This window comes from Poecile atricapillus, chromosome 2 (genome assembly GCF_030490865.1).
Source record: "Poecile atricapillus isolate bPoeAtr1 chromosome 2, bPoeAtr1.hap1, whole genome shotgun sequence".
NCBI classification, from domain to species: Eukaryota; Metazoa; Chordata; class Aves; order Passeriformes; family Paridae; genus Poecile; species Poecile atricapillus.
Genome location: NC_081250.1, coordinates 21,393,211 through 21,405,638, shown reverse-complemented (window position 1 = coordinate 21,405,638; position 12,428 = coordinate 21,393,211). Strand labels below are relative to the sequence as shown.

The window sequence follows — 12,428 nt, the reverse complement described above, 5'->3', positions numbered from 1 at the left end:
AATTTAATTCATTAGAAGTTCCCTTACCACTGAAGTAAAAAATGGCATGAATTAAGAACAAACTCTTGTGTGGGGCTGATTTACTTCCCAGCCCTGACCTAGACAGTGTATCATTATGGTCACTGCACTTTCTCTTTACTCCTGACCTTATTTTATGCACAACAACATGCCCTCCTCATCCTGTGACTAGAGAACAAGCAATAAGCCTTTCTTTTCCAAGGAGGATACACTCTTTCATTAATTTGAACTTTTATTACTTTTATTATACACTCAAGAAGCTGTAAGAATAACTTAAAATATTAAACTCAGCAAGAGAAAGTGCTGTTCTAGTTGGCAAACAGACCCATCACCTTCAAAGCCTTTGGGCTGTTAAAAGTTCTTCTGAACTTTAACTTTGGAGTAATGAAGGTTGCATTTTACTATCTCCACAAACACACACCAGAAAGTAAGCAATGACCTGCAACCCAGTAATGTTAGATACCATTTGTTTCTAGCCAGCCCCTACATGCACCAAGGCTCTTCCAGGATGGAACATTTTGAGTAAATCCTTACTAGCTGTTAACCTGTACAGCAGTAGACAGAATGGCATTAAGCTACAGTGAGGCCATGAGATTTTCTGCCCCAGGTCAGCATCACGGTAAGGAAACAGTGCTGTGCATTTACTTTTCCACCCATTCAATATATTCCCTCTTGAAAATGCGAACATCACCATAGGCACAGGCACACAGAGTACCTGAGAGAACTTGGCCATAAGAACTTAAGCTTTAATATTTTCTCCCATGCAATCAGGCTAGGTGTAATTTGATTACCCTGAGCAGCTAACTGATGCAATACCTGATCCTCAAATGCACCAGATATTAAAAAGCATCTTTGTTTATGTGCAATCATCTATGGTAAGCAAAGATTCTCTACCACTCTGAAGGAACCTCCAGGTCTATCACTTATTAATGAGTTTCATCTTGAGAGCTTATATACATTTTTAAACTTTTTTTTCACCACAGAAAAATTAAAGTACACTTTAAAGTGTGCATTAACTTGCACACGGGAATAACCATTACCCTTCTAGGAGCCCACCACAAAAGCTGCTCTACTTTTGTTTGCCAAGCCCCTCACCCCTCAAAATTCAAGGCTATTTTTCTGTGCACAGAAAGTCTTGAGACATGACACTAGTCCGACGCTCTTTTTAATGACAACATCTGCTGAGAGGGCTCACTCAGCTCTTTATGCAGCAATAGTAAACCATGTGTTAAAAAAATCTCCCAGCAAATGAAACAACCCCTCCAAGATTCATTGAAAGATGACATACAGGTAAAATTACCAATTAAAACAACAACTTCACCAAGACTCTGAACATAGCTAAAGAACAGCAAGTAGTTTTTGCTGAGGTAAAGCAAAGGTAAAGTTAAGGTAAGTATTCAAATCTGTCCTTAAGAAGGACTGTCTTATCAAATGTCTGGAAAAACTAATGGTTTTCAGCAAGAACTGTAGTATGGCAGATTCTCTTCCTTCAACAACTGATTTTTAAAGAACTTTTACTAACTTAATATTCTAAAGCCCACTGCAGTTATAGCTTTCAGCAATAAGCAAACTTGAAATTCATCCCATTTTCAGTTCTAGCTCCTACTGCTTCAGGCTGCTTGAAGCAAGTGTATATTTAATTTTCATGTAACATGCTAACAACAGTATTTACGCTGACTAAGTTTAATGCCATAGTTCCCTCTAAAATGATTTAACTAGCAGTATACTAAAGAATGAAATAAAAATTCCTTTTTTCTAAAAGGATAGTTAACTTCTGAAGAAAATTAGTGTCTTCAAATTAAGATTTTCATGGAAGGAAAAATATAACAGTCCCCACACACAGGCTCACCACAAAACAATGAAAATACAGCTCTCATTTCAAACATGTGCTCCTGGGTCCTGTGAATCATATATCATGAACCTAGAGATTAGCCCAAGCATAAGTTATTTGCCAGGACTTCAAATGCTGAAATAAGCTGTGAATAATGCAAGAATATTCTGGGTACTAGCAGTAAAGATAAAAACAAGTATATCGGCATGCTCCACTGTGTCAGTATTATTACCCCAAGTAGCCTTCTTAACAACTGTAATATTTGTCCAGGTCAGCATACTACTCAAGTTTCAAAACTTGCTGGGACCACAATGCAGAGAGAAGTAAAGCAAACTCCTATCTTGAGCTGATGGCTCCCATTCTGCAAGCACAGTACAAAGCCTGGACAAGTTTATCCCCTCCTGCCCAGCAGTGTACTACTGCTCTTGTCCATCTCATCCCCTGCAGACCATCAGTCCTGCCTCCAGAGCTCTGGGACACATTCATTTCCCTAGCAATGCTTCCCCAACTCAAACAGAAACAAGAAAAAGCCATGAATACTCCCTAGCACACTTTCCTGCCCGTCATCAGGCCAAACCAAGCCTTTCAAAATACCAGAGGGCCAACACAGGGACACAAGGAGGAGGGGTAGAATGAGGAGTTAAAAGTTCTTATCTCTCAGCAGACACTCTAGTCTTGGAGAAAACAATGCAAAAGCGCAGTAGCTAAGGAAAGTAAGGCAATTAGCTGAAGGAAGTTGGGAATCCCTGGCTAGCAGACAGATCAGAGAGGGGTGACCAGACACTACCAGGCATCATGCACTAATAATGTCAAATCCTATGCTGAAGATTTGCTGGGGAAAGTTACTCTACCAGAGAACTATGGTAAGCATCAGTACTGCCCCCATGTTTCTTTAGCATTCAAATGAACTAAAATATGTAATGTCCTCTCAAGCCATTTAGAACATCCAGAGAAAAGATGACTCAGGTACTAACTCACCTGTTGCCCTACAACTGGGAGAAACACTCGTGAGCACTTGATCTGTCACAGTATATATCACACTACACTTGAGCTGAAACTATGGATAGAAGTCTGTTTAAACTTCCACACAGGGTACAAACTGGAAATCCTGGGCAGGGACAAAAACCGGTTCTAACAAGAGACAGTGGCAGCTGAAAGTGGCTCAAATTATCTGCCAGCATCCAGATCCAGGTCTGCTAGTATTAACTGTATAATGCAGATTTTTTTCCTACTGTAAGCAAATTTTTTTTTCAAAGAATTCTTTATGCTTTTACTTTGAGCAATGGGATGGTGTCATATTTCCAGATAAGAGCAGTTTCCTTTAAGTAGTAACTTTTAAAACAGTTACCTTTCAAAATGCTGTGCCTTTCGTCTTATGCTTTAGTTCTACAAAAAAATGTAATCCTGCATCAGCTGGCATTGCTGCCTTGAAGTCCTTGTTTTCCCTTACCAGCTCCTCCTAGCCCTTTCTGCTGCACCAGCAACAGCATTTGTGTAATTTCTGATGAATCCAGTCAGGGAAATGATCCAGGTGAAGACTGAGCTGATGCATACAGGAGTTTTCAGTTGAATAACTTCCTTGATCTGGTTTACCACATTGCAATACAAATGCCAGTATGAGAAAATAGACAAAGATGAGAGTAACAATGCAATTTAATCCAGAATAAATCAACCCCTGGGAATACAAAGCTAATTAAAAACATGGCAAAAACATACAGGCAAGTCCAAACAACTCTGCAAGCCTCCTTACTTGTTTCTAAACTTTTCTTTTTGTTTATTTACTCTTGGGAGTGAAACACTTAGGTTCATAAGCATAACGCTACAAAGACAAATGGTTTAGAAATGTAAATAGACAATAACTCTTGTCTGAGTCTTGAAAAGCACATAACCCCACCAGGTAATCCAAGAGTGTGCTCATTCACATAGTTTATTACACTGTATATATTCAGTAGCTTAAGGCCAAGCCAGAGGGCAACACCGAGGGAGGCAACAGTGAGGGCGGATTCATCTGACTAAATGGGAATTCAAATAGTGTTGTGTAGGCTGTCAGGCTCTTCACTGGAGATTCACACAGTGGATATTCACCAGAGCAAATGTGCTTACTCCAGGTGACAGGAATGATACTTGGCTCCACTAGCTGAGAAGATTAGATCTTTTTGTCTGTAAAAGGACCATGGACGCAGTACAGTGCAAACACTTGAAGACTGCAGATATCCAAGTCAGACTCCTACTCTGGATGCAAGCTCCATATCCCTCAGATGAGGAGTACTTGATATGTACAGACTGAGATATGAGCTATTTGGATCTTAACCCTTCACAACTTTTCACAGTACGGTGAACAGCAAGAGGGCTGGACAAACTGGCTGATACATTCATTTCCTTGCAGCTGCAGTACCAATGCCTATTTTACCTTAATTTATGAATGCTGTTTTCTTAGCAAGTCTCACAAAATTACCTGAGAAATACTTGTTGCTGTGTTAGTACATGCCTTTGCTTATAAAGGATGAAAGACACCATATTTCAATAATGACAATCACAAAGGTGGGATGAAACAAGAGAAAGAATCCAATACCACTATCACTTCTGTTAATCAATGTAGGAAGAAGAAAGGGCTCTGTTTTCTTTAACAAAGCAGGAGTACTTTATCTACTTCTACCTTCTATTTATCTCAGCATTTATGGACTGTCAATGTGAGCTCCCCTTTACTGTTAAACACTGTTATTGTATTATATCTACCACACAGTGCAGCAGCTCTCAGCAGTCCTGCAGCTACAACTAACTGGAAGCATTATGCACTTCGTTGGATTCAGCTTCTTTGTTGTCCCCAAGTCGAAAGGATGCTGCTACTTCCTTCCCCTTGGCTTCCGCTCCGTGCTCCATTTCCTCTCTGCTAACTTCAGCTGCCACTGTGTCTCCTCAAAGCCCTCAGGGCAGAGAGGCTAAGGGTGGCCCCTAACTCCAGCAATGCCTATGAGGTGCCCTCTGTACTGCTGTATGCTCTTGCCTCTCCATCTGACGAGCACCCGTGACAGCAGCAGTTTGCCATGGTGCAGTTCCCACTCACAGCGACACAGAGGCTTCACCTGCCAATGCTTGAGGTGTACAGGAATTCACTCCCTAGGATGCCTCCACTTAATGGAACAGGTAGTGACAGCTCACAGAACTGCAAAAAGTAGGAGTAGGAACAATTAAAAGATAGCTTTGGTGTTGGATTTCCAGGGACTTTTGTGCCCTGCTTGCATAAACTGCTTTTACTCAAATCATACTTTTATACCCACTGCAGCTCTGTTTAAATATTCCCAGTCACCCAAGTAGCTAGTGATGACCCCTAAGTAATAAGGAATCAAATTTAGGGATTATATTGTACATAAATGAATTTTTCCTTCAGTTTTTCCTCAAGATCTGGTGCACTTCAAGCTAGCAAGAGTGGCGTGGGTATATCTGAATCAGAACATCAGCATTTTACAGAAATAAAAATGTTTCTCTATGTTGAAACATACTTAAAAATACTCCTTTCAAGGGCTCAGACATGCAATTATGTCAACTGTGATTCTGTCTTATTCTAAAGTGGAAGATTCAAGGCACTTAGAAAAAGCAAAAAGAAATGGTAGTATGTTCACATTCTTATGGCTCTGTATTTAAAAATACATACATGCTTTCCATTTTCTAATAAAACTAAAAATTGTATTTGTAAAAACCATGTGTATAATGCTTATTACCCATGCACAGCAAGCCAGATATTACATTAACTGAAAGCTTAATGTAAACCAGCCTTCAGGATAATGTTTCTGGAATTTCTGAAGGAAAAAAAAAAGCACTCTGTTCTCTTTGGCACTTCCTAAAACAAAGTGTTTTAGTGTACATAATTAACATGAATTATATTAGTATTATTACACTGATTTTTTCTAGTAAATACCATTTACACATGCTTCTTGCCTCCCTTATTTTTGCTCCCTGGCATGTATATGGCAAAACCATTGGAACCTTTGGGAGAAGCAGAATACCAACACTACAGTTCTCTCAGAAGTTGCCTTTTGTCGTGTCTTAAGGCAGAACAGATATATATATACATAGATATAGATATATATAGATATATATACTGGAGCAAAGGAAAATTTATCTTACAAAAAAAATGTAGCTTGCATAAGATAATGAATGTATAAGTCAACAGAAATAATGAAAGCGCATTGTTTTGATTTCAAGTTGCATGTATTTCTCAGTTTGTCTTTGGCTGACCAGAAGCAGAACTCTCCCTGAATTATAAGCCTGATGTACACAACAACAGTATTGATCCAATGTACTGGAATTTGAGATGTGGAATGGAAGCATCACTCCCAACCACACTGCTACTCAATGGTGAGACTTAGAGCAGGGCTGTTAATAAATGCCATTTAAGCTGATCCTCCAACCTTCCAGGTACGCCACGTTCCTACAATGACATGACCAAAGCATTGCATTTCCTTGCATTTGCTTTGCCCATGGAAGACAAGAGTAAAAAACTAATCTGGAGTTTGCAATAGGAAGTGGAGTGACATTTCTGTTCCTCCATTTACCAAAATCACTGGAGATTTCTTCCATTTCCAAAAAAATCAAAATGTACAATTCCTCTTCCTCCCCAGCACACAAATACATATAGCCAAGCTTCTGTTAACCATTACAATTAAAAACTGTAAAATTACATTTCATTGCTACCAGAAACTTCTATTTGAAACCATTCACTTAGCAAAAAGTTAACACAGCCACCTGTAAAAGTCTCATGAACCCAGTTTTAGTCTCAAGCAGGAAAAGGCATCAGTGTAGCGTTAGACAAAAAAAAGACAAAAATAAGGAGAGAGGGAGAAACACATGGCAATTAACACAATCTCAAGACACAAATGGGCAAAAACAACACAAAACACAAGTGGGACCACAGGGAAAGCCAGCATATGAATTTGTCACTTCATAAGTGCATACATTATTAAAGGTAAGCTGAATCACTTAGTGCAAGGTATTACAAGCCAAAGGGTGAACACAAATGCTCAGAAGAAAAAGACTGCAGTTTCAAACCCTCAGATCACCTAGGTAACTTGTTCATCTGACTGAGCAAAATCAGTTACTAGGCACTTGCAAGCATTAGTAGTTAAAAAGAAACATGAAAAAACCCAACCTAGTGCTTACCTGGATCTGTTAACTGATCAAATCAACAAATTCCTCATCATCATTAACATTTTACAACACTATCTAGTACTGAGTAAACAATTGGCTCCCCCACTAGCATCTACTCTGAGAAGTCCATTTGCGGTCTCAATTAAATAAACCTTTGGATTTGATGGTCATTAGTAACTTGCAGCTGAATCAGAAGAGACAGTATGGCTGTGCAAGAGGAAAGAGAGAGACTATAAAGACTATTCCTGCATCATCTAAACTTTAGCATCATTGTTAAAACTGCAAGCTTGGGATAACCAGTTTAAAAACAAACAAAAAAAAAAGACAACCCAGAACTGGAGGGTCTTCTCAGAGCTGTTACTGTGCAAAAGCAGACTTTGCAGAATGTCCAGCTGAAATGGCTGTGAAGTTAGCTTCCACTAAGTAATGGAATAGCTGCTTGCAGGAAGGCAATTCCAAACAGCAGCACTCAAGCATCAATCCCCCTGTCCTCCATGCATACAGGGGGAAAAAACACTGCAGATTCTGACTAAACAGCAACATCTGAATTTTTATTCACCATCATACTGGAAAATAATTATCTACCTAAACTCATTCTGGGATTGTGAAGGTGGGATAACCTGAGTATATCCATCTACTAGTAGGCTAGTACTTGAATTGGGTTAATTGAAATTGTATTTTATTATTCATAATTTCTTAATTTTGAACAACTAATAAAATAGGAAAACCAACTGAAATGAGTTAAAACCAATACACAGTGCAGCAGACAAATATAATGCCAGATTTCAGCACTAAAATAAAATATTCTAGGATTTCTCTAAAAAGACCTCCCTAGCAGCTACAAATGAATAATCCTCATCTTCTACTGAGAAGCAAAATTTACAGGATAAAGAAATTTAATCTCTTCCCAAATTACACTGATTATGCTTACATTCTCCCTGGATTAACGTTGCATCTTCATATAACTCTTTAATTCCTGTTTGCCAGGGGTCTGTTGTTAAGTTTTACACAAGACCTACTCATGTGAAAAATGTGCACTGTATATTTTGTATACTCACCAAACAAATCACCAGTGCCAATAGGAATTCAGCTTAAGGGTTAGTTTGGGGGCTTGTTTGTTTGTTTTAAAATTTGCGCACATTCATTTCAGCACTGAAAAAAACTGAAGTTCTGTTAGAACAATTAAAAAACCCAAACAAAACCAAAACCAAAGAAAAACCCCACAAAACCATGATTTAGTTCTCATCTGAATTACCTGTCAGGTTTTATATACTTGAGAAAAGTTATAGAGGTAAAGGTTCTAAAGGATACCTTCATGGATATCTAACAGCCTCACTGTTGGAGTTCCAAGCACCAACACTGACAAAAGTTAACAACTCATCTGTGAGAATTTTACCCTATTATAGCAAGTTACTGGAACTTAGAGGAAACTCTGTGACCTTCAGAGGCCACAAGAGATCTGCATAAAAAAGTCATTCAGTTTTCTAAATACAGTGCTAAGTGCAGAGCTTAATAATCAGTACTTCCATATTCACAAATTACGTAATCAGTCTGGCTGAGGAGAATCTGAAGCTGGGACTGTCTGAACATATGTCTCAGTGAGGGAGAGAAATGCTTGATGCAAAGCATCCCTCTTCATCCCTTCCTTAATCAGAACACTGACTACAAATCCCACCTTTAAAAAGCTCCAAATCCAATACCTATTTATTTGGTTTGTTAACCAGACATGAAACAACCAAGTCTCATTTGATCTGTCCCACCATCAGGAAGGCTCTCCACCCTAGTCTCATGTAACCTATCCAACAATAAATATTGCAGCTGAAGCAATTATTCCTTAATGGCTCGCTCTGGTTTTCCAACCTCTACCTTTATTTCAATCACTTGATTTTTAACTGATCCATTCACAGCCACAAAGGGAAAGGCAGTCATCTGCAAACATCCCTGAACTTTGGCAATGGCCCTCTACTTGTACCTACAGCTGTGACCATGGACTAAAAGGGCAAGAGGGAAAACCAGCTAGTTTAGGTTTTACAACCATTTAGCACATACTGTACCATGTGTATACAAACTGGGAATGTACCTGGTACTAGAACTCTTTTCCCCAGAAAATCATCACACCTGATGTTCAGGAAGTTATTCAAGGCTACAAGCTGACATCACATAAACTTTCAAAAAAAGATTCATAGTAAGGAGGTGGTAATTAGGAAGTAGAATACACTTGGATATGAGATCAGCTCTACATATCCCCTTGTACCAATGTAGGTAGTCTAAAGAATAAAGATTGAGCTTGTAATCAGGCTTTGGAAAGTGATAGTATGAAAACTCAGATGTTCTTACATGGAAGACTAAATTAGAGATTTCTATTTCGATAAAGATATTCTCAACTCACTGACGTAGCTGTTACTACTCAAATAATCAGCCATCAGTCTTGATGTGGATGTAGCAGCTACAGACAAACCCTTCCATGCCATCTGAATTGCGCTTGACAATAGAAGACAAGATCAACACAGCAGCTGAAAGGCACTAATTCTGCCAATACCTCACCACTTTGAGCACATGAAAGAGATTCTCCATATGATACAAAAATTATAGCAGATTTTGATATTACCTTCGTATCTGAAGTGCTAGCTTCATGGGCCACACACAGTTTTGGTTTTCTGGCATGCTTATCAATAAACTCAATATATCCCGAGTTTAGTGGCCTTTGAGTTTTAATTAGTGGTTCTTATTCCAGAACAGCTATTTTTTTGTTTTTTTGTCCTTTAAAAAAGGCAGGAACTGGTATTACATTTGATGTCAGACTGCCTGGCATGGTAGATTTTCCTACAAGACACCTCTGCCTTCTGACTACTCCGTGCACATGAACACATGCCCACCCAGATCCCACTTAGTGTACCTAAACACAGCCATGAAAGAAGAAGACTAAAAAGGTTACTTTTAATGTTTTATTTCCTGCAGCAGGCATCACTTACTGATTGTTACAACCTGTGTGAGATAAGGAAAGCTCCTAGGAAACAGGACACAAGCATACCCTCCACATGGTGCCCATCCACCCCAGCATTGCAGGAAGGAGGCTGCCAGCCCACTGCCATGAAGGCTCAGCCGGTGTATGATCGCTCATCGCAGATGACACATTTAGCCATTTGACAATACATGCCACAAGGCCAACACAGACCACAGGGGAGGATGCATTTCCTTCTAACATGTCTTGTACCCCTATGTACACAAGTTTTCTGCATCCTGACATACCCATGGGCCCGGTAGGCGCGATGCCGCCGCAGGATCCCTGTCAGAGCCCGACCGAGGGGTTGCCCTCCTGCCACAAAACGCAAGGCCGAGGGCAAGGAGGGTACGGCGGCGTCTCGCCCCCTCGCCGAGATTCCACACGGGGGGAGGCTGGAGGGCAGGTGCACCTCGCCGGCCAAGGGGCTGCCACACCACGGCACAGGTGAAGATCAGGGCTGGCAGCCCAGGGCAGGACCCGCAGCCCGGCACAGGAGCATCAGGAGCTGCTCCAGGTGCCCCCGGCGCGCTCGGGCAGTGGCTCGCTGCGGCTTCTGCGCCCGCCCGGGTGAGGGCGGAGGAGACGCTGCCCGGCCGGGGATCGGTCTCTGCCCGGCTGCCCAGGGGCAGCGGTGACAGACCCCGCCCGGCCGGCGGGAGCCACCGCGCCGAACAAAAGGCCCGGCGGAGGCCCGGAAACGTCCCGGGGCCGCGGCCGAGCCGCGCCGTCAGCCCAGGGGGCGAACCCCAGCCTGGCGGCCCCGCACGGCCTGCGGCTGCCGGTGCCCCCCACCCACCTCTCACCGCCGCGTCGGGCCCTGCGGCGGGCACGGTGAGGAGAGGGGAAACCGGGGAAAAAGGACGCAATGCAACAGCTCCAGCGGCGCCAAGGGACGGAGGGAGGAACGGAGGGGGCAGCACAATGAGGCCAGCGCAGCCCCTGCCCCTGCCAGTAACAAAAGCTCCCCAGTCCCGGGGCTGCCTCCGCTTCTCCGGGCTGCGGGGTCTGCAGCGACCGGTGGAAGCCGGGAGAGGTCTCACATCACCGACCCGCTTCCCCGCCGTACCCTCGGTCCGGCCCCCCGCACAATGCAGCCCCCACCGCCCCGGGGACCACCGCACAAAGCGGGCCAGTCCCGCCGCCCATCCCGCACCGACCTTGAGCCGCCTCGGGCGCCCCTAAGGTTTTGGTCACCGCCTTCCACACGTTGCAGCCCAGCAGGCACAGAAGAAGCGCCGCCGACCTGCTCATTTCCACCCGCCGCCGCCAGCCGCCGCCAGGGAGAGAATCGCCGCCGGAGCCGCTGCCCGGAGGAGGAGGAGAAAGAGCCGCATCAGGGGCTGGCCCGCTCCGCGCCTCCCTCCATGTTGCCGTGCGCTGCCCCTCCTGCTTTCTCCGCCTGCTGCATTGTCGTCCCGCCGCTGCGCCCCGGCTCCGCGTCCCGCGCTGTCCCCTCGGGCGGACGGCGGAGGCGTGGGGGAAGGAAGGGGAGGCGGGAGAGCTTCGCGGCCCCGCTGCCTGTCCGCCCGGGTTTATTCTTTAATTCCGCTCCCGTTTATCCCCCCCGCTCTCCCCGCGGGAGCGGCCCGGACTCCCCGCCCGCCCCTTAACCCTTGGCGGCACCCCCTGCCCTGCCCGCGCCCGGCGGCGCAGCGCCCCCTGCCGCCCGCGCCCCGCCCTGCCCCGCCGCGGGGCTCCCCGGCAGCGCCGGTGCTGCCTCGGGGCGGCCGCGTGCCCCGCGTGCCCCGCCGGCCCGGCCCGGCCCGGCCCGACCCGCCCGCCGCGCTCACCTGCCGCGCTCACCTGCCGCGGGGTCGGGTCCCGCCCGGCCGCGCCCGCCGCCCGCTCTCCCTCCCTCAACGGCTGCAAAATGGCCTCCCCAGCCGTGCCGGCCCCGCTCGCCTCCCACCGCAGCCAGCGGGAGGGACGAGGGGGAAGGCGGGCGCGGTGACCTGCTCTCCGCACGGCTGGGACGTGTCGGGTCGCAGGGTCCCCCGCGGCCGCGCTGCCACGCGTGACCTCCGACAGGGCCCCTGCCGCTGATGGAGTATTTAAAGCGAATTTTAAAAGCAAAACGAACCAACCGACTACAAAGCAAATGCACTCATCTACTGGTTTTAATACAAAATAGTTTTAAAAAATGCTACAGCAAACTGCACAGGAAGGGTGAACTCTGGGTTGGAAACCCTGGCATTGAGGGCTGAGACCGGGCACGGAGCCTCCCGCCCCGCCCCGTGCGGAGCATGGCAAAGGTAGCGCTGGGGACATTCTGCGGGGGCGGGGTACTCTCCCTGGGAGCTTTCTCACTGGGGTGGTTTGCATCTTCCCTAAGAGCATCTCTCGGCTTGCTTTCCTTCAGGCTAGCAGGGGAACACAAGGGGACAGCAGTCACTCCTCCCTTCCCGGTCTCTGCTGAGCATTACGCGTCCT

The 12,428-nt window shown here is 44.9% G+C and overlaps 1 protein-coding gene across 2 annotated transcripts in view; it reads right to left on the bottom strand.

The window, feature by feature from the left end:
* The window catches only part of FAM171A1 (family with sequence similarity 171 member A1), an 87,894-nt gene extending 76,022 nt beyond the window's left edge, over positions 1-11,872 (bottom strand). Inside the window, exons 1-2 of one of the 2 annotated variants that reach the window (XM_058832910.1) lie at positions 11,802-11,872; positions 11,156-11,301 (exon numbers count right to left, since the gene is read on the bottom strand). In XM_058832910.1, the coding sequence (XP_058688893.1) occupies positions 11,156-11,249 (94 nt within the window). In that variant the 5' untranslated portion in view covers positions 11,250-11,301; positions 11,802-11,872. Of the gene's footprint in view, positions 1-11,155; positions 11,587-11,801 lie in introns of those variants that run through there. The other variant, XM_058832912.1, reaches the window with a different exon arrangement.
* Between the last annotated feature and the right edge of the window lie 556 nt (positions 11,873-12,428).